The sequence below is a fragment of the Podarcis liolepis genome (assembly GCF_965112155.1).
Source record: "Podarcis liolepis genome assembly, chromosome: 12".
Classification (NCBI taxonomy): domain Eukaryota; kingdom Metazoa; phylum Chordata; class Lepidosauria; order Squamata; family Lacertidae; genus Podarcis; species Podarcis liolepis.
In genome coordinates this window covers 2239559-2265156 of record NC_139563.1, presented here as the reverse complement: position 1 = coordinate 2265156, position 25598 = coordinate 2239559, and the positions used below count along the sequence as shown (strand labels likewise).

At 51.6% G+C, this 25598-nt stretch overlaps 3 protein-coding genes across 9 annotated transcripts in view; 1 reads left to right on the top strand and 2 right to left on the bottom strand.

Annotated features, from left to right (window-relative positions):
* Window positions 1-1601, top strand: part of LOC310689188 (SCO-spondin-like) — a 179159-nt gene extending 177558 nt beyond the window's left edge. For both annotated transcript variants that reach the window (XM_083466452.1, XM_083466451.1), the window contains exon 112: window positions 1378-1601. In XM_083466452.1, coding sequence (XP_083322578.1) covers window positions 1378-1400 — 23 coding nt within the window. In that variant the 3' untranslated portion in view covers window positions 1401-1601. The remainder of the gene's footprint in view (window positions 1-1377) is intronic.
* LOC310689404 (uncharacterized protein) lies at window positions 1599-13547 on the bottom strand. Of its 5 annotated transcripts, XM_083467079.1 has the most exons (5): window positions 13380-13547; window positions 9548-9604; window positions 8489-8609; window positions 5532-7150; window positions 1599-3229 (listed from the first exon to the last, which is right to left on the bottom strand). In XM_083467079.1, exons 3-4 carry the CDS (start codon window positions 8520-8522, stop codon window positions 5886-5888), a joined length of 1299 nt encoding a protein of 432 aa, XP_083323205.1. In that variant the 5' UTR covers window positions 8523-8609; window positions 9548-9604; window positions 13380-13547; the 3' UTR covers window positions 1599-3229; window positions 5532-5885. The 5 variants fall into 5 exon arrangements, with proteins under 5 accessions (XP_083323205.1, XP_083323203.1, XP_083323202.1 ...); XM_083467077.1 differs by lacking the exon at window positions 9548-9604 and having other exon boundaries at window positions 1599-3221; window positions 5524-7150; XM_083467076.1 differs by lacking the exon at window positions 9548-9604.
* Window positions 13548-15265: 1718 nt separating this feature from the next.
* On the bottom strand, window positions 15266-24850 carry LOC310689315 (uncharacterized protein). 2 transcript variants are annotated; one of them, XR_014517433.1, is made up of 5 exons: window positions 23982-24850; window positions 22314-22434; window positions 20549-20665; window positions 15598-18335; window positions 15266-15356 (listed from the first exon to the last, which is right to left on the bottom strand). XR_014517433.1 is itself a non-coding variant. In XM_083466874.1 (4 exons), exons 1-4 carry the CDS (start codon window positions 24585-24587, stop codon window positions 17056-17058), a joined length of 2124 nt encoding a protein of 707 aa, XP_083323000.1. In that variant the 5' UTR covers window positions 24588-24850; the 3' UTR covers window positions 15266-17055. The 2 variants fall into 2 exon arrangements, 1 of the variants encoding a protein (XP_083323000.1); XM_083466874.1 differs by having other exon boundaries at window positions 15266-18335.
* Between the last annotated feature and the right edge of the window lie 748 nt (window positions 24851-25598).

The following is a 25598-nucleotide window of genomic DNA, read 5'->3' as shown; positions in this document are numbered from 1 at the left end:
TCGTATCTCTTCTCGACCTCCTCTTTTCCAGGCTAAACATTCCCAGCTCCCTCAGCCATTCCCCCATAAGGCTTGGCTGCCCTCTTCTGCACATCTTCCAGCTAGTCAACATCCTTCTTAAATTGTGGTTTCCAGAATTGGATATAGTATTCAAAGTGTGGCCTGACCAAGGCAAATTAGAGCAGGACTATTACTTTCCTTGGTCTGGACACTATATTTCTGTTGATGCAGCCTAGAAAAAGCATTAGCTTTTTTTGCTGCTGCATCACACTGTGGGCTCGTCTTCAGCTTGTAGTCCACCAAGACTCCTAGATCCTTTTCCAGGTGTCCCCAGCCCTATATTTGTGCATCTGGTTCTTCCTGCCTAAGTGCAGAAACTTACATTTGTCCCTACTGGGCTTGCACCCAGTTCTCCAATATCCCACGAGACCTGTTGATGAAGCCTAGAATAGCAGGGAGTGTGGTGGAGTCTCCTTCTTTGGAGGTCTTTAAGCAGAGGCTTGACAACCATATGTCAGGAGTGCTCTGATGGTGTTTCCTGCTTGGCAGGGGGTTGGACTCGATGGCCCTTGTGGTCTCTTCCAATTCTATGATTCTAGCATTTAACCTCCTATTAAACTTGTGGTCCACCCAGACCCCCCCAACTCACTCTTGCCTTCATTGCACAGCTTCCAGCGGATACTGATGACGCCCCTCTTTCTCCTTTGACGCCTAATGCATTGATTTTAGGACCCACTTTATTTCTGGGATTGTGAATGGGTTTTTTAAAACTGTTTTCAATACCATACTTTAATCATGTCACCCGCCCTTGGACCTTAGGACGGGTTATAAATTATAGTAAAATAATAATAATAATAATAATAATAATAATAATAATGGGTTCTCCCCCCTCCCCAACCTGATTCCTGGGCCTAAGAGGAGCCCGGCTCAATTAGGCCAAAGATGTAGACAAAGCTCTCTTTTCTATAGCTAAGACCATAAAAAGAGCTGGATCAGGCAAGTGGCCCAGCCATTATCCTTATTTATTTCATTGCATTAATATCCCACATTATTTCCCTCCAAGTGGCGTACATGGTTCCCTCCCTCCTCATTTAACCCCCACAACAGCCCTGCGAGGGAGGATAGGCTGAGAGAAGGCAGTGTGATTGGCCCCGTGTGACTGGGGGGATTCGAACTCGGGTCTCCCGCATCCTGGTCTGACACTCTAACCACACCGAGTCTCCAGAGCCCAGCATGCTGTCCTCACAACGGCCAATGGGAAACCCACACGCAGGATCTGGGCACAAGAGTCACTTTCCTCTGCTCTTGGTCTTCCCAGGTAAGTCCTGCATTCAAGTCTCACCACCCGTCTCGGGTTTGCCTTCTTCTCCATAGCAGGTGGCGACTTCTCCAAGCGCTGACGATGTCCCCGCAGGCGAAAAGACCAGGCCCTTCCATGGCGGAATGGGACGTCTGCCCTCCCAGGATGCAAGATGTTTTTCTGGGTTTCCCATTGCCTCTTCCCTCCTCTCTTCCAATTTCACACACACACACACACACACACCACGGCACAGATTTCTCCTCTGTTCCTTTGCAAGTCAATAAACTCAGCCAGCAGCTTCGCTGTGTGTTTTATTAATGCGCCAAGGAAGCTTCCACAGGGGAGGACTGAGAGAGGATGCCAAAGGAATTTGCTGCGGGCTTGCAGGAGTGGAAGCCGAGTGCCCACCTTGTGAGCCCTGCACCCAGTGCCCTGTGGCATTTCCAGGTGGGGCTAGGAAGGCCCCTTGCCAGCTGGACAGTGTGGGCGATACTGAGCAAGCTGGGCCAACCACGGCCTGACGCAGCTTCCCAGGTTCCTATCGAATTAGCCCTTGATGCAGAAGCGTGCGGACTAGAGCCTTGCATCATTTTTAGGGGAAGCACTGTTGCTCAGGGGATGAACACAGAAGGTGCCTGGTTCATATGTACAGTGGCTGTGAAAAGAGCAATCTCTGTGCCAGGCGTTTCTGAGAAGGAGATTGGAAGCCAAGGAGCAAATCTCCCAGGAAGAAAAGAGATTCGTCTTTTTTATGAAAATGTCTCCGTTGCAAATCAGGGCGCAGGCAGTGAACCCGCATCTCATTCCCCCAGGAAACCAGGTGTGTGAGGAAGAGGTTTTAACAAGCGATAGCAAGGTGGGGGAGCCCTTTCCAGGAAGATCAGAAGCGGCAGCTCAGAGCCCAACCACAGGTCAAAGTTGCGGAAAGAAAAGACCTATTTAAGGTCGACAAGGGCAGGGGAACAGCTCCATGAGCTTTGCTTCTTTTTGCATTGGGAAAAAGGAGGAATCTGAGAAGGAAGTGCTGGCTTTCAGGAAATCCAAGAAGTTGACTCATGTCAAGCTTGTGGTCCACCAAGACCCTGAGATCCTTTTCACATGTGCTGCTAGTAAGCAAGGTGTCCCCAATCCTATATTTGTGCATCTGGTTCTTCCTGCCTAACTGCAGAACCTGACATTTGTCCCTATGGAAATTCATTTTGTTAGCTTGTGCCCAGATCTCCAAGCATTTTGAATTCTGATTCTGTCTCCTGCGGCATTAGCTACCCCTCCCACTTTGGTGCAATCTGCAAATTTGATTAACATCCCCTCCATTCCTTCATCCAAGTCATTTATAAAGACGTTAAGCAACAACTTGCCCAGGACAAAACCCTGCGGCACCCCACTGGTCACTTTCCCCCAGGATGACGAGGAACCATGAATGAGTCCTCTTTGGGTTCAGTCAGTCAACCAGCTACAAATCCACATAACAGTCACGTCGTTCAACCCATATTTTACCAGCTTCCTCGCTAGAATATCATGGGGGACTTTGCCAAAAGCCTTTCTGAAATCAAGGTACACTATGTCCACAGCATTTCCCTGATCCACCAAGTTTGTAATTCCATAAAAAAGAAATCGCATTGGGCTGCCATGACTTATTTTGGAGAAACCCATGCTGGGTCTTAGTAATCACAGCGTCCTTTTCTAAATGCTCACAGACTAACTGTTGAATTATCTGTTCTGGGACCTTCCCTGTTATCAGTGTCTAGCTCACCTGTCAGTAATTACCTGGGTCTTCCTTTCCCCCCTTTTTGAAGATGGGGACAATATTTGCCCATCTCGAGTCTATAGGGACCTCACCTGTTCTCAAAGATAATAGACAAAGGCTCTGAGATTGCATCTGCAAGCCCCTTTAGCACCCTTGGGTGCAGCTCATCAGGCCCTTGAGATCTGAATTAACTTAAAGCAGCTAGTTGTTCCCTTACTACCCCTTTTCCTATCTGGGCTGCAGCTCCCTCCTTACATCATTTATTCTGTTATCACCAGGTTGGGCATCGCTTCGTTTTGGGTGAAGACAGGCAAAGAAGGTCTCCGTCTTCCCCACACAAAGGACCTACCACTTGCTTGTTCTTCCTTTTACATTGGACAGGACATAGCTGGACTTGCAGTCATTTTGAGCTTTGGTGGGGTGGTCTGGGCTTGGGAGGGGTAGCTGATGTGCTGTGGCCTCCCATCATCCTTGCCATTGGGCATACTTGCTGGGGCTGATGGGAACTGGAGTCCAGGAGCAGCTAGAAGGGACCACACTGGCTATTCCTGGCTTGCCGAGGTTTCTAAGCAGGGCTCAGATCTCCACCTGCTGGGGATCCTTCAGTTGCGAGGCCTGCATTTTGGGGGGTTGGGTTAGATGACCCTTGGGGTCCTTTCCGGCATTATGATTCTGGGACCTTTGGGAGGGTGCTACGTTGCCTATTCACAGCTTGCAGGGCAGCTGAGGGTTCTGAAAAAGTGCACCCACTTCACGGCCACCTGCCGTCTTAACGTGCCCAGAGGCAACCTTTGCGCTTACGCTGGGGAGGGAGAGGCTGTGGCTCCGTCTGGCTGTCGTTGGCCTACAACTCCCAGCAGCCAGGAATCATGGGAGTCGTAGTCCAGCAACACGTGGAGGGGCGCAAATTCCCCATTTATGATTTCCCAAATGGTGTTCCACGGGTGAATCTGTCAATCTTGGTTTCCTCCTCCACTTCCTCATTTTCCTGGTCGCAGATTTAATTCTCCGCATCAGTTTGCAATTACCAAAAATAAGTCCTCATGATAACTCACCAGAATTTTAGTGCGAATGTCTCTTCCCACACACATTTTGGGTGCAATTTTGCCTAAAATACACATTTTTGCAAGGCAGCGTTCTCTCACCTAATGCATTTTATTTCTGCTAAACTACGGGTTTTGATCCATGCCCTAGCCTAGCGACGCATACTTTACACTCGTCACCTGCACAGTGCAAAATTCAGAGAAGGGTGGCTTTTTGAAGGGCTGTGGCCGAGTCTTGGTGTGAGGGCTGATTCAGAAAGAGCAGATAAAGGGGATTCACCTGCAAATGCAAACAGAATTGAATTTCTCCAGTGGCAGGCAAAGCCTTTTCCTGGTGCAGAGCAAAGAACTGCGGTTGACTGCGATTCCTGCATTGCAGGGGGTTGGACTAAATGACCTTCGAGGATCCCTTCCAACTTGACGATCCAGCAAACTGGAAAGAGCTGCTCAAATTCCTTGTCTCTTAGAACCGAGGTGGGTTGGTGAGGTGGCCCATTTTACAAGGCTCTCGCTTGGCAAGAAGGGAAGGGGCACCGCAGTCTGGTGGTCCAGGGGTCAAGAAGGTCGGACAAGGACCTGGGTTCAAATCCCCACTCGGCCACGCAGCTCACTGGGTGGGACCTTCGGGCCAGTCACTGTCTCTCAACCCGCCTCACAGCATTGGTGTGGGGACAAAATGGGGTGTCATCAGGAGAAAGGGGGGCTGTGAACGCCGCCACGAGCTCTGGCACTCTAGCCCAGCCTTTCTCAAACTTGGGTACTCAGCGGTTGTTGGACTACAACTCATAGAATCATAGAATCCTAGAGTTGGAAGAGACCACCAGGGCCATTGAGTCCAACCCCCTGCCAAGCAGGAAACACCATCAGAGCACTCCTGACATATGGTTGTCAAGCCTCTGCTTAAAGACCTCCAAAGCAGGAGACTCTACCACACTCCTTGGCAGCAAATTCCACTGTCGAACAGCTCTTCCTAATGTTTAGGTGGAATCTTCTTTCTTGTAGTTTGGATCCATTGCTCCGTGTCCGCTTCTCTGGAGCAGCAGAAAACAACCTTTCTCCCTCCTCTATGTGGCATCCTTTTATATATTTGAACATGGCTATCATATCACCCCTTAACCTCCTCTTCTCCAGGCTAAACATGCCCAGCTCCCTTAGCCGTTCCTCATAAGGCATCGTTTCCAGGCCTTTGACCATTTTGGTTGCTCTCCTCTGGACACGTTCCAGTTTGTCAGTGTCCTTCTTGAACTGTGGTGCCCAGAACTGGACACAGTACTCCAGGTGAGGTCTGACCAGAGCAGAATACAGTGGCACTATTGCTTCCCTTGATCTAGATGCTATACTCCTATGGATGCTCCCGCCATCCCTGACTGTTGCTCCTGCTAGCTACAGATGATGGGAGTTGTAATACCAAGTTTGAAAAGCAGAGCTCTAACCACTACACTACACTGGCTCCCTGGGTTGGGCTGCTCCTGCAATAACCAGTCGGCGCTGCAACAAAGCGGAAATGGGAAGCCAGGAAAGGGGAGGTCCTTGGTTTTGATGGGGGGGGGGGCAGGATGCTGACAAAATTTCCCAAACAAAAAGGACAATGAGAAAGGTGTGTTGCAGCGGGTTGGGATGGATGACCCGTGGAGCCCTTCCAACTGTACAATGCCATGAAAGAGGACAATCGCATTTCCTTGTCCACCCAGCCTAGGGATCCTGGCCTGGGCAGGCGATTCACTGCGTTGGCATCTTGGCAGCTGGAGGATGTGTGCCAGGGCTCAGACTGCCCTTTTCTTTCTGCCATGTGCCCTCAGGGTCTGAGTGGCGCGTTTGATGCTCTCTCCCCGTCAGCATGCGACTCAGCCGGGCGGCGCAAGTGGCCGGTTGGTCCGGGCCGTGCGCCAGCCCCGTGGGGCGCTGCTGCTGGGTGCGCCCTCCTCCTGTGGGCAGCCAGGCTGCGCATGCGCGGGAAGCTCTCCCCGCACTCGGTGCAGATGAGCTGGGCGGGTGCGTCGTGCGCCCTCTGGTGGGAGAGCAGGGCCTTGCGCAGGCGGAAGCTCTCTCCGCATCGCCCGCAGGAGAAGGGCTTCTCGCCCGTGTGGAGCCGCACGTGCAGCTTGAGGGTGATGCGATCCTTGAAGCTGCGCGGGCACATGGGGCAGGCGTAGGGGCGCTCGCCGGTGTGGATGCGCTCGTGGCTGAGCAGGTGGTGCTTCTGCGTGAAGCTCTTGCAGCACACCTGGCAGGAGAAGGGCTTCTCGCCCGTGTGGACGCGCTGGTGGATCACCAGGTGGTGCTTGTGGCTGAAGATCTTGGCGCAGCGCTGGCACGCGAAGGGCTTGGCGCCCGTGTGGACAATGCGGTGCATCAGCACCCCCGCCCGGTCCTTGAAGGCCTTCCCGCACTCGGGGCAGGGGAAGGGGCGGTCCCCCGAGTGCCCCCGCTGGTGAGTCTGCAGGTGGTGCTTCTGGGTGAAGCACTTCCCGCACTGGGGGCAGGGGAAGGGGCGCTCGCCCGTGTGCACCCGCTGGTGCGTCATCAGGTGGTGCTTGTGGCTGAAGAGCTTCCCGCAGTCGGCGCACGCCAGAGGCGGCTCCCCCGAGTGCGCCTTGCGCCGGTGCGTCAGCAGCAGCTTCTGCAGCCGGAAGGCGGCGCCGCACTCACCGCAGGAGAAGGGGCGCTCCCCGCTATGCACCCGCAGGTGGGTGCCTAGGTGCTGCCGCTGGGTGAAGCGCCGCCCGCACTCGGGGCAGCCAAAGGGGCGCTCGCCAGTGTGGATGCGCTGGTGCGTCAAGCAGGAGGTTTTGCTCTTGAAGCGCTTCCCGCAGTCCGGGCAGGTTAGGGGGCACAGCTCTTCCCCTCCGGGATCCCTTCCTCCTTCAGTGCCAGGCGGCCCCTGAGAGAGGAGTCCCGCTCCACCCGCAGGCTCGCCAGCCACGTTGCTGCCGCCGTTTTGCTGCGGGTGCGAAGTCTCGCCCTCGGGCTTCCAGCGCCGGAGCACCGTCTCCGAGAAGAGCCCTCGGCCGTCTTCCTCCCCGGACTCCCCTTCTTCATCCTTGACTCGGAGGTCGCAGCCTGCAAAAGGAAAAGGGAGAAGTTGAAAAGCAGTCTTGCCAATCCAGTGACGTAGCAGGGGCAGGGTTGCCCCGAGTCAAGTTTTTTTTGGGGGGCGCATTAATCATGATGCCCTGTGAGCCCGGCAGCACTTTGCGCCCTGCCCTGTTGCACCATGAGTGTACCCCTCAAAGGAGGGCCATGTTAGCCAGCCGGGCTCCCCACTGCGCAAGCAGGCAGGCGGTGCAGCACAGCCCCACTTAGCCCCAGGCACCAGCAAAGGACGCTACACCACTGTGCCAAGCTGAGGCTTTTCCGCCATTGCTTATCAAGGTTCTCTCTCAACTCTACAGGTAACAGGGAGGACAGGAGAAGGACCTGCTGGTCCAGGTCAAATGGGGCCCGTCTAGTTCTGTGTCCTTTCCTCGCAGTGGCCAACTAGATGCCCCAATGGGAAGAAGCCCACAAGCAGGATCCGAGTGCGGGAGCCGCCTCCCTGCCTGCGGTTTCCAGCAGCTATGAAAGCAGAGAATGGCCAGCATAGCTAGCAGCCATTGAGAGCCTCCTTCATGAATTTGTCTCTTCCTCTTTTAAAGCCATTCCGGGTGGTTGCCATCACTACTTCCCGTGGCAGGGAGTTCCACAGCTAAACTGTGCGCTGTGATAAGAAGGGCTTCGTCACCCAGAACATCATAACTATTATTATTATTATTATTACTACTACAGGCAGGTAGCCATGTTGGTCTGCCGTAGTCAAAACAAAACAAAATAAATAAATATCTGACGAAGTGTGCATGCACACGAAAGCTCATACCAATAACTAACTTAGTTGGTCTCTAAGGTGCTACTGGAAGGAATTTATTATTGTTGTTGTTGTTGTCATTTTACTCACAATGACTCAAAGTGGCCTACAAAAACAGAAACCATTAGAAGCACCATTTCTGCAGCAATCTGCTTCTGTTTCCAAATAGAAATCTTCATGAAAAGCCATCTCGAATGTAGTCCAAATTTACCATCACCAACACATTTCTGACTGACTCTCATATTTGGGCAAGCAATGTCCAGTAACGCAATGCACGACTCGTTTATGACTTTTGCCAACATTTGACACAAATAGATGCATTCTCACGCGTAACAGACACCTGGAGAACTTTGCGTCGCAAAATTCAGAAGCATGTGAATCAGGAAGGTGAGCTGTGTTTCAGTTTGCAGACCGGTTTGAGAACGAGAATCGGGGAAGGTCTCTTGTTCAGATGCATGCAAAATTGAATTCCCCTTCTATTGCGGACGGTGATGCTCAGGTTTGCTTGAGTGCTCCCTGCGGCCAGTTAAGTATGGCGAGGAAACCACCTGTCTTACCCAGGGAGGCGAGCAGCTCGTAGTTCTCTCGCATGACGTCACGGTGGAGCCGTCGCTGCCACTCCTGCAGCCCTGCCCACTCTTCCAGGGAGAAGGAGACCGTGACGTCGTCCAGCGTCACCTGCAATGACAGAGGAAGCAACTCAGCAAAGCATAACAGATTGAGGTTGAATCCTGACAAGACAGAAGTACTGTTTTTGGGGGACAGGAGGCGGGCAGGTGTGGAGGATTCCCTGGTCCTGAATGGGGTAACTGTGCCCCTGAAGGACCAGGTGCGCAGCCTGGGAGTCATTTTGGACTCACAGCTGTCCATGGAGGTACAGGTCAGTTCTGTATCCAGGGCAGCTGTTTACCAGCTCCATCTGGTATGCAGGCTGAGACCCTATCTGCCTGCGGACTGCCTCGCCAGAGTGGTGCATGCTCTGGTTATCTCCCGCTTGGATTACTGCAATGCGCTCTACGTGGGGCTACCTTTGAAGGTGACCCGGAAACTACAACTAATCCAGAACGCGGCAGCTAGACTGGTGACTGGGAGCGGCCGCAGAGACCACATAACACCGGACTTGAAAAACCTACATTGGCTCCCAGTACGTTTCCGAGCACAATTCAAAGTGTTGGTGCTGACCTTTAAAGCCCTAAACGGCCTTGGTCCAGTATATCTGAAGGAGCATCTCCACCCCCATCGTTCTACCCGGACACTGAGGTCCAGCGCCAAGGGCCTTCTAGCGGTTCCGTCACTGCGAGAAGCCAAGTTACAGGGAACCAGGCAGAGGGCCTTCTCAGTGGTGGCGCCCGCCCTGTGGAACGCCCTCCCACCAGATGTCAAAGAGAACAACAACTACCAGACTTTTAGAAGACATATGAAGGCAGCCCTGTTTCGAGAAGCTTTTAATGTTTGATGTATTATAGTATTTTAATATTCTTTTGGAAGCCGCCCAGTGTGGCTGGGGAAGCCCAGCCAGATGGGCGGGGTATAAATAATAAATTATTATTATTATTATTATTATTATTATTATTATTATCCCACCCCAAGACCTAGAGAATTGTCAACCCAGTTACCTTATTAAATGACTACCTGCCCCGTCACGTGGGCTCCAGTGTGGGTTATGGGAACTCCTTTGGGATGGGAGATAAGAGAGCAGTGCCCGATTTGCATATAAGCCAAGCAAGCTATAGCTTAGGGCCCCATAGCAGACATTCTAAGCACCTCTGCCACATGACTCCCCCTCCTCCCCGCAAAGGATTCTGGGAACTGTAGTTTGCCCTTACACAACTCCCAGCACCCTCACCAGGCGGGCGGCAAGGTGGACGCTGGAGGTGTAAATCATGACTTGGAAAAGGCGGCATCGTTGGATCAAGTCCATCAGTTTTGTTCAATTAATTAAAGAAAAGAGGTTTGCTTGGATTTTGAACCAATGTGCAATTCAGTGCTGGATTTACGGTACAAGCTAAACAAGCTCTAGCTTAGAGCCCCACTCTCTTGGTGGCCCCCCAAAAAAATTAAAGGAAAAAAACCTGGATGCACATTTCCAAAATATAAGATAAAAAAGAAATAAAATAACACCTACATACAGCAACAGTGTTTTATGTTGTGTAGGCTCCAATGATGTAAGTCAGGGGTCGGCAACCTAAGGCCCATGGGCCACAAGCGGCCCATGGGGGTCATTTAATTGGCCCACAAGCCGCCCCCGAACCGAGCTGCCCACTCGACGAGTCCTTAAGGTCAGATAGGAAGGGTGCTGGTTCAGTGGTTAGAGTGCCTTGCCAGCAGAAGGTCCCAGGATCAGTCCCCAGACAGGGCTGCAAGAGAAGCCTGCTTGAAATCATGGACAGCAGCTGCTGGTCAGTGTAGACCATATGGAGCAAAATGGACCATCCGTTTCAGTACAAGGCCATTTCCTATGTCAATATTCCATCCCTTGAGGCCTGTCCGCATGCAGAAGGTTCAACCCCAGACAGCATCTCCAGGTAGGGCTAGGGGAGACCCCTGCCGGAAATCCTGGAGAGCTGCTGCCAGTCAGAGTAGACAATATTGAGATATCTCTTGTGTGATATATATATATATATATATATATATATATATATATATATATATATATATGCTTTCGTAGATTTTCACGGGTACAGGAATGCAGGTTTTGGTGTCTTCGGGTGTCTTCCCGTGTAAGAGTTGGGGTGTCTAGGCGACGTTTCGACGAGGTCTCACTCGTCATCTTCAGGCTGGTGCTTTCGGCTTCTTGTTACTGGAACAGAGCAGGATCTCAGTGTTTGAGTTCCTATAAATACTGTTGAGGGGGTGTGGTGTATAGCCTCCAACGTTCTGGGCAGAGAGGAAGTTTCCAGGTTAGTGTGCCTTTTCTTCTTTTGTTCCTTAATTACTTGAGGGATATCTTGAGTGATTTCTTGAGTGATATTCTGAGTACCACTTAGGTGGGTCATTAAGTGTGGATTAGTTGCTAAAGCTTTCGTGTCTTGACCTCTTGAGCTTGTGAAGAGTTTTTCTGAGAAGATGGCTGTACTGCACTTAGTTGTGCTCTGGCTTGGCTTCGTGTATAGGGGCGAGCTGTGGTTTTGTGCCCTGTGCCAGCCAGATCTGTGTAGGGATTGCAGGGGGGTGCAGCATCCGGAGGTGCCACTATGGTTTGGCTACTGGATGGTGTCTGTAATTTATCTGTGGAGAGGGTCTGGGTTTGGGTCTGGTGTGGTTGATTGGTGATGGCGTTCTGTGTGCCTCTGGTTCTGGTGTCGGTTTTTGTGGGGAGGGCTAATTTCCAGATGTCTGGCAGGCGGGACGTGTCGTCACGCTTGTTCATGTTGTGAGGGTGTTTCTCTATCTCGATGGCTTCCATGATTATTCTCTTGTGGTGATGTTCCATGTTAAAGAGCAATTTGGAATCTGCAAAATTAATTTCGTGTCCTGTTTCTTTCATGTGTTGGAAAAGAGAGGAAGTTTTTTCTTCTTTTTTGACGGCATTCTTGTGTTCTGCGATACGTGCATTTATTCGTCTGTTTGTTTGTCCAATGTACGTGGCTGGGCAGACTTTGCAGGGTATTTCATAGACCAAACCATAGTGGCACCTCCGGATGCTGCACCCCCCTGCAATCCCTACACAGATCTGGCTGGCACAGGGCACAAAACCACAGCCCGCCCCTATACACGAAGCCAAGCCAGAGCACAACTAAGTGCAGTACAGCCATCTTCTCAGAAAAACTCTTCACAAGCTCAAGAGGTCAAGACACGAAAGCTTTAGCAACTAATCCACACTTAATGACCCACCTAAGTGGTACTCAGAATATCACTCAAGAAATCACTCAAGATATCCCTCAAGTAATTAAGGAACAAAAGAAGAAAAGGCACACTAACCTGGAAACTTCCTCTCTGCCCAGAACGTTGGAGGCTATACACCACACCCCCTCAACAGTATTTATAGGAACTCAAACACTGAGATCCCGCTCTGTTCCAGTAACAAGAAGCCGAAAGCACCAGCCTGAAGATGACGAGTGAGACCTCGTCGAAACGTCGCCTAGACACCCCAACTTTTACACGGGAAGACACCCGAGGACACCAAAACCTGCATTCCTGTACCCGTGAAAATCTACGAAAACATATATATATATATATATATATATATATATATAAAATTTTCTGTTTTACACTTTGGAATATTCATTTAAACAACCTTAAAATGTCAATGCCCTTTCCGTAGTTCATTTTGCATATCATAAATCCCTGCATATTTTACATAAACTAAACCCTTCAGTATTCAATTATCCAACAAAACTTATTTACACTGTTTAATTTACCTTAATGTTGCCAAGGTTTTCAAGTGTACACAGTTTCCCCCCACATATCTAATAAACATTTCCCAAACTTCTTTAAACGAATGTTCTTCTTCTTCTCTTATTCTATAAGTTAGGTCCGCAAGCTGCACATATTCCATCAATTTAATTTGCCATTCTTCTTTGGTTGGGCTCTCGCTCGTTTTCCATTTGGGGGCTAAGAAAACATGGGCCACAGTGGTGGCACACATAAATAACCTTTTTTGACACCTGGGAATTTCCATCTGAATTAACCACAACAAAAAGAACTCTGTTTTTTTTTGGGGGGGAAGTACTTCTAAACATTTTTTTCAATTCATTATGGATTATTTCCCAACACGCTTTCACCCTTTTACAGGTCCAGAGCTATCTTGTGTTCTCATCTTGTGAACCGCTCCGAGATCTTTTGATGCTGTATATGAATCTAATAAATAAAAAATAAATGAAGTGATGGTCTGGCTCAGACAGTGAGTGACCATAGCTCAGTGGGGGGGGGGGCACACCTGCTGGGCATGTAGAAGGGACCCCCAGCATCTCTGGGCTGTTTGTGTTTTTATTTTGCATTTTTATGCTGTGATCCGCCCGGAGATTTTGGGGTGAAGGGGCGGTACGGGGGCAGCTGCGCCCCCAAATCAATACAAATCAATACAAATCTGAGGTTCTACCCCCCCCCAACAAAAGCCTGCCCCCCCTAACAAAAATCCTGGCAACGCCCTTGGTGAAGGGCTATAATTTATAAATAATAAAAATAAAAAATGGGTTGGGAAAAGTCTCCTCTTGAACCCCGGCAGAGCTGCTGCCGGCCTGTGTCGACAATACTGAGCTACATAGACCATGGCCTGACTCGGTATAAGGAGAGGTTTTGGGTCTCGCCTTGCGGGGGACGACTCGCTTTCCCCGGCTCTTCCCACTCTCCTTCCTGAGCCGGGGGCGCTCTGCATGCGCGCAGAGGCACGCGCGCCTTTGTCCGCCGGCCAAAGCGGGCGCCTCTGCCGGGCCGGTCCCTTCTCCCGGTCCGGCCCGGGGACCCAGAGAAGGGCAAAGGGTGCGGGGGCGGGGAGAGGGGTCCTACCGGCCCGAGCATCTCCTCCTCGGGATGCGAAGCGCCCAGGCCAGCGGGCGCCTCCGGAGGCGGATCCGAGCGGCGGCGCGGAGGGGCCGGCGGGAGCCACCCACGTCCAGCTCGTGAACCGGATCCGCTTCGGCCGGCGGAGGGAGGGACGGAGGAAGGAAGGGGAGAGGAGAGGAGGCGCCCTCCGGCCAGGCTGGGCTGGGCACCCGGCGGGGGAAAAGGGGCTCCGCAGGGTCCCCAAATGCGCCTCCCTTTCCAAGGAGCTGGCGAGCGACGTCTCCAAATGCGCCCTGAGCGCGCGCGCCCTTCACCTCGCCCGCCAAGCGCTCAGCTTGCAGGGCCAGCTCTTGGGGGAGCTTAAAATATTGGGGGGGGGGCTTTTTCAGTTTTTCTGCCTCCTGCAGACCCTCCCCGGCTAGCCTGGCAGCGCAGGCTGCTGCGATCCTGAAGGCGCAGGGAGCAGCGGCGGGTTTTGGGGAGCAGGGTAGGCGCAGTGTTTTGGCTTCGCACAGAGGACCCCTGAAATTTGAGACCCGCCGCTGCAGGGAGGAAGCCGCCTTGAAATCCCGAGCCAAGTTGAATGTTGTGGGAAGGTTCAGGGCAGACGGAAAGAAGTCCTCCTTCACTCGGCGCGGAGTTCATCTGTGGAACTCACTGCCACAGGAAGAAGCAGGGGTGGCCACCAATTTAGACGGTTTAGAAGAGGGTGGGACCGATTCCAGTTGCTGGAAGCCACAGGAGTGGAGAGTGTTGAATCCTGCTCTTCTTATCCCAACGGGACTGACTTGAGAGGAAACATGCATAGGATCGCGCAGTTGTTTCTGGATGGGTTTGCAAACGCCGTTATCGAGCAACGTTCAGAGTGCAATCCTAGACAGGTCAACTTACCTGTCCCGGCCTCAGTCTCCCACTAGTCTGGGCGAGACAGCAGCAGCCTGAAACCCTGTGAGTAGGAGTAGCATTGAACACTGCTGCTGCCAGCCAGTGCAGCGACATGGAGGCATGGTCTGACTCAGCAGAAGGACATGTCTTGTTTGGGAAGGCCGTAACTCAGTGGCAGACCACCTGCCCTGCAGGCAAAGGCCCCAGGTGCCATCGCCAGTTTCCTGGCAGAGGCTGGGAATGTCCCTCGTCTGAAATCCTGTGGCTGCTGCCAGTCAGTGTAGACAATATAGGAATAGCTGTATCTCAGTATAAGGGAGCTTCCTGTGTTTTATGGTGGGCGTTGGGTTGCAGCCTATGCAACTCAGAAAGTTCTTGCTTGTTTTATATAAATGTTTATTTGAAACGGCTCCTTGTTGCACTTCAAATAATGTGCTCTGGATCCAGAAACTTCTAGCGTTTCACTTAAAATACCACAAAAAGTGTTTCACGGCACCTTAAAGAGAATTCTTACATTCTCTTTTTGTATATTGCTTGACTATGAGATATATAGCTATACAATCTACATTCTAGGAAATTTGATTGCTATTGTTTGATTTTTTCTTGCTCTCCTTTAAGGCACTAACTTTACAAATCACAACAAATTTATTACAGTCCACAGCAGTTTGAAGATCACAGTACCGTACTTGGAACGTGGACCTGCTGCGTTAGGATACGTGAAGAGGCGGAAATGCAATCTCTTGCCAGTGAGGTCATTATCGCCACCTGCCCTTTCCGCACTTCCTTTCCTCCGGACCTGGCTGTTTACATTCCTGATCCTCAAAGCACATGTGCGCATAGCACCACACTTCTTGCAAGAACGTTTGCTGGGTCTCTGAAGGTGCCGCATGCCTCAAATACTGCATTTCTTGCAACAGACCAAGGCAGCTTCTTCTCTGACATGTAAACACCAATTCACTTTCACATCTCCTGTCAGGACAGAGACAAGGAAGCACCTCATGGAGCACAGTTTCAAATGGTTTTTAATGTTGTTTTTAATGCTGTAACACACCCTGGGAACTTGGGGTGAAGAATGCGTACAGAATACAGTGGTACCTCGCGTTAAGTACTTAATTCGTTCCAGAGGTCCGTTCTTAACCTGAAACTGTGCTTAACCTGAAAACACCACTTTAGCTAATGGGGCCTCCTGCTGCCGCTGCGCCGCTGGAGCACAATTTCTGTTCTCATCCTGAAGCAAAGTTCTTAACCCGAGGTAATATTTCTGGGTTAGCAGAGTCTGTAACCCGAAGTGTATGTAACCCGAGGTACCACTGTACATTAATAATAATAGTTAAACTGTGGAACTCCCTGCCACAGATTTTTCTTCCCCGCTGTCTCAGCGCTGGCCTGGGTCAAAACAACCTGTTGGCTCTACCACGAAAGAATGGCTCCTAGCTAAGATGGTGAAATTGATGTGTTTCATTAAGAGAAAAATCATTGTCGATATTTACTACAACTTCTTACGGAGCTTTTGTGTGAAAAAGAAAATCAACTTGTGAGATCAGCGTTTGAGGATTGAAGAAAACATTAGTTTATAGAACACAGAATTGTTGGGGTGGATATTTTGAAGTTCTCCTTTTTCTTTTCCCCTTTTCAGTTTGGTTTTGTTTAATTGGTTCGTCTTTAATATTCCAAGATACTGGGTATTTCATATTAACGTTTGCATATCTTTTTTCAAACTTGAAATTCCCCACTTCTAGAAACACAAGGAATGGGGGGGGGCAGGATAGAGAGGGGTCAGGCCCACACAGAAGAATCATGAAAGGGAACAAGGTCACTCCCAGTTAGAGATTCCCATGGGCCCTTTTCAGGCTGGGCCAGCTCAAGAGGGGAGTAAACGACTATCAAACTTTGAAAAACAGATGTAATTGCATTTTGAAAAACTGCAACTGAGCCTTTCTCTTTTGAATTTTATGGTGCTGTTATCTTCCACAGTGGGTCATGCACATCGCTACGCTGAAGAATGCTTCTTATAGGTTTATCTGCAGCAGAACAACCGGGCGCCTTCTTCTGCCCCAACTGCAAAGAAACATGTCTCTCCTGCATCGGTCTCTGCAGCCACAGCAGGCGCTGTGACTCTTCAGTGCTTTGACTTCATCCCCAAAGGAGCACTTCTGCATTGTTCCAGCAGGAAGGGGGGTTGGCCAAAATCGTTTGGGAACCAAGCAGGTTGGCATGTTTTTATCTGTCATGGAATTGTCGGACACAAATGAATGGGAGCAGGAACCAGCCGGCGAACCCCCAAGGGAAGAAGTCTCAGAGCCTGGGGAGGGGCAGTGGAAGGCCAATGAATGGGAAGGAGAAGACTGGGGAAAGGAGGTGTCAGAAGCTGAAGAGGCAACAGGGCTTAGTGAGCGGGAGGAGTCTGTGGCAGAGAGCAGTCCGGAATCAGAGGCAGAAGCTGAGGCAGGAGAGGAAGGAGACCAAGAGGCAGAGATGGGTCTGGCTGGGGAAGAGGCATCGGCGTCTCCCCCTCCTGCTGCAACAAGCTCTCCTTTGCCATGCTCTCCCAGAACCAGAAGAGGCACAAAAGGGGCAGGGGAGAGAGAGGCTTCTTGCAGGCGCAGTCTCTAATTGCTTGGGGAAAGCCCTGCAGTGATGGGGACTTTCGGTCTCAGGAACTAATCAGAGGGCACGACACGAGTTGCTTTCTTCATGAGGTTTGACTTGCTCAGTGTGATGTACTGCTGTCAAAATGCAAGGCTCCCTCCCAAAAGGACGCCAGGATTGGACTCTCGGCGGGAGCCATCCTTCCTCACCTGTGGCTCCTCTGATGCAACAGGAGGGATTTCCGCTGCGGAAACTTCCTCCCACAATGAGCACACCCAAAAGGCAACTTTTCAGGGGGGGCAGCTGCACGCAGAGAGGCGGGCTGCTTCCGACCCCCGCCTCTCCCGCTGGCGGATTTGGCCTCTGCCTGGGCCGGGCCAGCGTCCCCGGCGGACAAGGACTCTGGTTCGTGAGTCAGCAGATGGGCCCTCATGACCCGCTTGTCGCGGAAGCGCTTCTCGCACCTGGGGCAGGCGTGGGGCTTCTCCTTCGCCCAGGCCTTCTGCAGGGCGCGTCCCGTGCCATCGCTGGGGGGGAGCACCTCTCCCCGGTGCACCTTCAGGTGGCTGTTGAGGTGCTGCTTCTGCCGGCAGGCCTTGCCGCAGAACGGGCAGCTGTAGGGGCGCTCGCCCGTGTGCATCCGGTTGTGGATGCTGAGCGTCGCCCGGTCCCGGAAAGTCTTCCCGCACTCGGCGCACGAGTAGGGCCGCTCCCCGGTGTGCAGGCGGAGGTGCTTGAGGAAGTGCTGCTTGTAGGCAAAGCGGCGCCCGCAGGCCTCGCACGAAAAGCACTTCTCGCCCGTGTGGACCAGCTGGTGGCTGCGGAGGCCACGCTCCTGCACGAAGGTCTTCCCGCACTCCTGGCACGGGTAGGGGCGCTCGGTGGCGTGGCAGTCCATGTGCGCCACCAGGATCTGCTTCAGGCGGAAGCTGCTCCCGCACTGGGCGCACGAGAAGGGGCGCTCGGTGGAGTGGGTCCCCTGGTGCTTCCGGAGGCTCTGGGGTGTGCCAAAGCCCTTCCCACACTGGGCACACACGTGGGGCTTCCGGGGGTCCGGCGGGCGCTGCAGGTGGCTCAGCAGCTGAAGCTGCAGCTTGGCGGCCAGGCGCTTCTTGCCCCCGCAGGCGGCCTCCACGGGGGGAGGCGGGCTCCGTTTGGGGCGCAGGTGGGTCTTGATGTGCCGCTTCAGGTCCCCCCGCGAGGGGAAGCCCTTGGGGCACAGGTGGCACTTGAAGGGCCGCTCCCCGGTGTGCGTCCGGATGTGGATGGCCATCGCCACGTTGCTCAGGAAGCTCTTGCCGCACTCGGGGCACTTTGGAGGTTTCATCTTCAGCGTCAACTTCGGGGGCCCCTTGTCCTTGGGGGGCACGATCGCTGTCTGCTTCTCCGTTGTTGAAGACGGGACCTTCTTCCTTCTCCCTCGCCGCCGCCGAATGGGGGCTGCCCTTTCGAGGTCTTCATCGTCTGCCATCCTGATGCCATCTCCTGCCGGGAAGAAAGGAAAGGGAGTCAGCGTCCTTGATGGGGGGCTGGGGGAGAAATCTCACATACAATCTGCGGCAGGACTGAGACACGTTTTATTGACAGTTGTCCACCTCCTGACTTTCGCAAGATTTGACAGAGAACAGAGATGATGCATAAGGGAGTACAGTCATACCTCTTGTTACGTTTGCTTCATGATATATTTTTTTAGGTTGCATCCTGCGGTGACCCAGAAGTACTGGAAAGGGTTACTTCCAGGTTTTGCCACTCGCGCATGTGCAGACGCGCAAAAGGACGTCACGCGCATTCGCAGAAGTGGCGAATTGCGACCCACGCATGCACAGACATGGGTTGCGTTTCTTTCAGGCTGTGAACGGGACTCCGGAACAGATCCCGTTCGCAACCAGAGGTACCGCTGTACAAGATAAAAATCTGGCCGTAGACCAGAAGATAGAATCGTCAGAAAGCTTCACAAACTCCCAGGTTCAGGACCTCTGCAACCAAGAGCCTTCCTCCTTCAGTAGGAGGTGGTGGCGGCAAGATGAGAAGGGAAAGAGGTGTCCGCTATGTATCAAAACCTGCGCAAGAGGAGGAAATGGATATGCCAGCGCTACCAGAAATATCTTTGCCCATCAGTACGTCACTGCTAAGTTGTGGGTGAACATATCAGACGACACAACGATTCTTCAAACAGCTCTTGTTTATTCACAGGCCAGAACAGAACTGAACTGAAGGGCTCAGTCAGCCTGCTTATATAGAGCTCCAGTACAACGTAACTGTAACAATTTTCTAAAACTATCCAATCACTGAATGTCACTTTCGATCCCTTATTTGCATAACTATCTACAGTATCCCCCTGCTGGCCCAGGGTGAGAACTTCAGTACATAACAGTCACCTTTGCCAAAATACTGCCTCATCTTCGCCTGTCAGTTCTGTGTAATCAGTGGCTAAAAAGCTGCAACCGGCCAGTAATGCCGGCAGTCCTGTGAACAGATTTTCATCTCTAATTGCAAAATCATCTCTAATTTTCATCTCTAATTGCAACACTGCACTGCCGTCAGTGTCTGCTGGTGCATTCAAATGTAGTGCTCCTGTTGCAAAACCATCTGATCCTTCAGGACCTGAGGATACCCCAGTCTTGCCTCTGCATAATGCAGCGGTCAATAGCGTCAAAGTGAGAACGTGAGTGTGATGGTCCCTTTAAATCCTGAAAGAAGGAAGTGTGCTGGGTATTTTAAAGAGTCCTGGCTTTGCTTCCTCAACCACAAACTCACCAGCACCCATGCCACCTGTTGCAGCAAGCACAGTAGTTTACACAAGGCCTGCAAGAAGTACTTTCTCTGGAACTGTTTCAGGACTTGGGAGATGCTTTGAAACAAGGGCCAGCCCACGGGCAGTGTGGTGCAAGCCTTGCGCAAAATAAGCTGGCAGGTAACAAATGTGCAGCCTGCCAAGGGTCTAAAATGCCAGTGTCAGATGGTACTAAGCAGACTGGTACTTTAACTCCGTTTAACTCAGCCATTAAAATAGCTCTTTCCACAACGGGGATACAGTGCTTCAGAGACAAGTTTAAGGCAGCAGCTGGCACTTGGGCCTCCCGACTTTCCCGCAAGGCTGCCCTCCCGTGTTGGTGTCGCAACAACAACCCTGAGAGGCAGGCCGGGATGGGAGTCCCACCATCGCGGCCTGGGCCATTTGCAACACCTCCCCTTTCCCTCCCCAAAAGGACAACCCCCGCTTGGCAGCGTGCAACGCTCGTGGACCCTTGCGGAAACACAGGAAGTCGCCTCGGACAAACCCAGATCTATTGGGCCACCTAGGGATGTCTACACGGGCTGGCAGCAGCTCTTCCCCCTAAAATAAAACAATATTCTAGTCCTCATGGTTCCGGAAAAGGGGCTGCTTGACAATTCAGCTCAGGAAGTCGCCTTCTGCTACGTCAGATCTATTAGCCTGCCTAGTTCAGTGGTGCCTGCACTGGTTGGCAGCAGTTCTCCAGCAGGGCTGTCTCCCAATCCGATCTGGTGATGTCAAGGACTGGACCTGCCAGTCTTCTGCCTGAAAAGCTAGCGCTCCAGCTCTGAGCTATACGGTTAAGGCCTCCCAACTGCAAAGATCTCGCAGGGTGAATTTGAGGCCAGTCGACCCCAAAGGGCTGTTGTGCAGCTTTCAAAAAGAGAGTGGGGGGAACCAGAATGCAACATGAACTACTGACCTAGCCACTGGCCTGAAGGGTCTCTCCACTGGGGGGGCTTCCAAAACTCTCCAATGCACAGCTCGGCCTCCTCCCGTTCGATTTTGCTGATGATCTCCGGTTTCACAGACAAGCGGCCTGCATGGGAGAGAGACACTTCCATTTTATTTTGGCAGTATTTCAGGCCAGGGACCCACCTAGTCCAGCATCAGAGAATCAGAGAATTGTTGAGTTGGAAGGGGGCCTGCGGGTCATCTAGTCTAACCCCAACAATGCAGACATATTGTCCAGATGCCTGTTACAGGAAGCGCCCAGGAAAGTGGAACAGAGCCCTCCTGGCCAGGAGCCCTCCATAGCCCTCTCCTCCTCCATGGATTCGCATGATCCTCTTTCAAAGCCACCCAAGTTAGTGGCCATCCTGTGGCGGGGAGTTCCACAGTTCAACCCTGTGATACGTGAAGGACGTGATTTGAGTTTATAAAGGCTAATTCGAATGGCATTTGAGTCCTTCTTCCCACCACCCTCTGTAGGAAGAGGATCCTGGGCAAGACAGGAGTTTGGTCTGATCCTGTGGGATGTGAAACGCAAGAGCAGTCAAGTACAACATTCCTAGAGTGAACATGTTTACACATGGGGAGGAATGTGTAAGGGACTGTCTCCTTATGAGATAGTTTCTAGGTATATGTTACTTTTCTAAGCTAAGTCTGCCTTCTGGGATCCTATTGTGAACAGAATGATGTGTCAGTAAACCTTTTTATACTTTTGTAGAAGATTGTGTCATGTCTTATCTTTTATGAGGGAATAAGGGGAAAATACCAGAACAGTTATTATAGAGGCTTTAGCATCCGCTGTGAGTTTAAAAAGGGGAATGTTAAGGTACTCTGCTAAATTGTGAACTTGTTTACACAAGTTGGAAAGGCTATAATCAGACAATATATACTCTCCTGCATCCCTGAACATTCCCACAGATCCAGCAGCCAGGGAGAGGCCAGGGACGAATTCTGCCCCTTTCCCAATATGCTGGTCACCCAGTGAAGTCAAATGGTGGGCAGTGCCACCATTTGCCTCTTTACGGAAGGCATTTAACCCACCAGCTCTGGAGGATAATCTCTCAATGGCTATTAGCTCAGATGGCTGCTTAACAGAACCTCCAGAGTCAGGGGCAGTATATCGCTCAGTCTCAGATGCTGTGAAAAGAGCATGAATATCGCGCTCTGTTTGTGGCTGCCCACCTTCAGTGAGAAGGACGAATATTCTGAGCCTGGGCAAAAATGCCCCTTGATCTGTTCTATTTAGCAAAACAGAGAAGAAATTTCATGGACCCTTTTCAGATTATCCGAGTCAAATGAAATTGCAGGCAGGTTTCGAAATCCAAGCAAAGGAATGAGAATGATAAAGGAATGTAATGTAGGATATATGTAATAGAAATAAGTATTATTTCTAAGGCAGTAGAGGAAAGGATTTGAACAGAAACATCGCGGAAGTAAGGGTGGAAAAGACAAAATGCTAAGGGGTTACTGTACGGAAACGGAACTAAATTTGTTAAATTGTATGTACATCAATTTTTAAAAATATGATTAAGAAAGGGAAATTCATGGAGGACGATGGGCCTGTCAATCAAACAGCAGCCGTGAGAGCTAAATTGAACCTCCACAGGCAAAGGCAGTCTACTTCTGAGTAACTAATGGGCTCTGCAAATGAAACCAGTGTTGGACCCTGGACCAACCACCATGACCTCGTTCCCCCCGCCAGCGAACCGAGTTCCAGAGGACGGCGGTATATTTACCCACGGAAAGGACCGCCTCGTAGTTTTCCACCATCACACCCCGATAGAGTTCCTTCTGCCACGGAATTAATTCCGCCCACTCTTCCCGGCAGAAGTAGACGGCCACGTCCTCAAATGTCACCTGCGGAAATGAGGACGTAGAATTGTAGAGTGGGAAGGGACCCCCAAAGGTCATCCAGCCCAACCCACGGCAACGCAGGAAGTCAAAGCTGTGATGGAAGCCAACATATCTCCGGGAAAATGCCGAGGTTTGCCACAACACAGTCCTCCTCACCCCAAAAGCAAACCCTACGACCGCCTGTAATTTAATTTAATTTAATGTATTTTTAATCTTTGTTGGAAGCTGCCCTGAGTGGCTGGGGAAACCCAGCCAGATGGGCAGGGTACAAATAAATTATTATTATTATTATTATTATTATTATTATTATTACGGACCAGTGTCAAGGCTGAGTGCCAAAGGCAAATCTGGATGACAACACCGCATGTTACAATATTAGAGAAAACGTAATGAAGATGTTATACAGATGGTACCTAACCCCAGCCAAAGTGGCCAAGATGTATAAGAACAGTTCAGAGGTTTGTTGGTAATACCAATGGAAATGTATTGTCCAAAGGATATATTATCTTGGCAGCAAGAATAGCAATTGCAGCTCAGTGGAAAGCGGCCCATAATTTCACACCAAATGCTTGGGGCCACTCACTCTGGAATAGAGCTGTCATGGAGAAAATTACAAATAATCTGAGATTTCCACCAGGACTAGAACCTCCTTTTTTATATGATTCTGCCTTCCTTGAGCTTAGGGCATTTATGGCTTTGCTAGTCTAACCTCTGCCCCTTTAATTATTATTATTATTATTATTATTATTAATACCCCACCCATCTGGCTGGGTTTCCCCAGCCACTCTGGGCGGCTTCCAGCAAAATATTAAAATACAGTAATTTATCAAATATTAAGCAGGGCTGCCTTCAGCTGTCTTTCTTTGACATCTGGTGGGAGGGAGTTCCACAGGGCAGGGACCACATTCTGCTTGCCTCTTTTATACTTTGGTTCAGCCTTTACTTTCCGCTTGTTGCAATAACTCTTCAATCTGCTGCAGGTACACTGCAAAATGAAAATCTATAAGCCTCATCATCATCATCATCGTCATCAAGGCTTGGTTTCAACCAGAACTCAGTTCCAGGACCTCTCAGGTGGGTGTTCATGGTGAGCTCAGCAACCCATTTTTCTACAAAAACAGCACCGAGGATGACGATGATGATTTCTGGAGAGCCGCTGGCGGCCAGTATAAGCAACCTTGAGTGAGCTGGACCACTCCGGTCCTTCTCCTCCAGGCCTGGGAGACAGGTGCCGGGCCCAAATTGCTGCTGTTCTGGGTTCGAATCCCGAAATGTTTCCCCTCCCACCAGCGATCTCTCCCCCTACTTCTCCCTTGCAGGGCGCAGGCGGCCCCCTCCAGCGCTTGGAAAGGCGTTGCGGGCCGGAGCTTTACGCGCGGCGCTTTACGCGCGCCTCCATCGCGCCCGGCCCGCCAGGGGGAACAAAGAGCCAGGCGGCGGCGGCGAAGGGGCGCTTGCTGGGCCGGAGGGAGCGCTTGCCGGGCCGGGGAAAGGGAGCCCGGCCTGGTCGGGGCAGGCGGTGCATTGCAAAAAGGCAGAGGCGCTTTTACCTCCATCCTGGAGCAAGAAGGCGCAGCAGCAGCAGCAGCAGCCCAGGCTTTCCTCCGGGTCAGTTGGCAACCCGGCTGCAGAGGCGAAGCTGCAAAGAAGCCTCTCGTGCAAGAAAGGCCTTTCTTCCTTGCAAGGCGGCTCCTCCCTTCCCCGACGTCACGGGGCAGCGGAAGGCACAGGAGCAGCCAGGCGTTTCTTCTGGTCCGTTGGCAACCCGGCTGCAAAGCGCCCGGCCTTTCCTGCAAAAAAGAGAGCGCTTCTTTTCCCCTTTTCGTGCAACGCGGCTCCTCCCTCCCCGGACGTAGCAGGGCATCGGGGAGGCACAAGAGCAGCCGAGGGCGGGGCTTCCTTCGGGTCAGTTGGCAACTCGGCTGCAAAGCCCAAGACCCGGTCCGGCTGCTTCTTCGCCTTCCCTGCTGCAAAACGCGCCTCCTTTTTTTTTTGCAACGCGGCTCCTCCCTCCAGCTTCCCAGGCCTCCTCTCTCGTCTGGTTCACGGGGGTGGAGGCGACGTGGACCCTTTTCTTGCAACTCCCTAGGATTTATAGAGCGCGCTGGGGGGGGGGAATCTCCTAATTCTGGGGACCACCCCCCTCTTGGTTCCATCAGTGCACCACCGGTGCCCCCCTACCCTATGAAAATCATATTTCCATTCAAATCGGTAGCAAGCAATTCAGGGCCGGATTGAGCTCTGAAGGGGCCCTTTCTGTCAGCAGCTCAAAATAATGAGCTAGGATGCAAACCACCCCATGGTTCTTGGCTGAAAGATGGATGGATGGCGGCTAACAGATTGAGGTAGAATCCTGACAAGACAGAAGTACTGTTCCTGGGGGACAGGAGGCAGGTGGGTGTGGAGGACTCCCTGGTCCTGAATGGGGTAACGGTTACCCTGAAGGACCAGGTGCGCAGCCTGGGAGTCATTCTGGACTCACAGGTGTCCATGGAGGCGCAGGTCAATTCTCCGTCCAGGGCAGCTGTTTGCCAGCTCCATCTGGTATGCAGGATGAGACCCTACCTGCCCGCAGACTGTCTCGCCAGAGTGGTGCATGCTCTAGTTACCTCCCGCTTGGACTACTGCAATGCGCTCTATGTGGGGCTACCTTTGAAGGTGACCCATAAACTACAACTAATCCAGAATGCGGCAGCTAGACTGGGGACTGGGAGCAGCCGCCACCGGTCCTGAAAGACCTACATTGGCTCCCAGTACGTTTCCGAGCACAATTGGTGCTGACCTTTAAAGCCCTAAATAGCCTTGGCCCAGTATAGCTGAAGGAGCGTCTACACCCCCATCGTTCTATCTGGACACTGAGGTCCAGCTCTGAGGGCCTTCTGGCGGTTCCCTCACTGAGAAGCAAAGCTACAGGGAACCAGGCAGAGGGCCTTCTCAGTAGTGGCACCTGCCCTGTGGAATGCCCTCCCATCAGATGTCAAGGAAATAAAGAACTATCTGACTTTTAGAAGACATCTGAAGGCAGCCCTGTTCAGGGACGTTTTTAATGGGACCTTTTAATGTATTTTTAATCTTTGTTGGAAGCCGCCCAGAGTGGCTGGGGAAACCCGGCCAGATGGGCAGGGTACAAATAATAAATTACTATTACTTTTATAAATATTAATAAT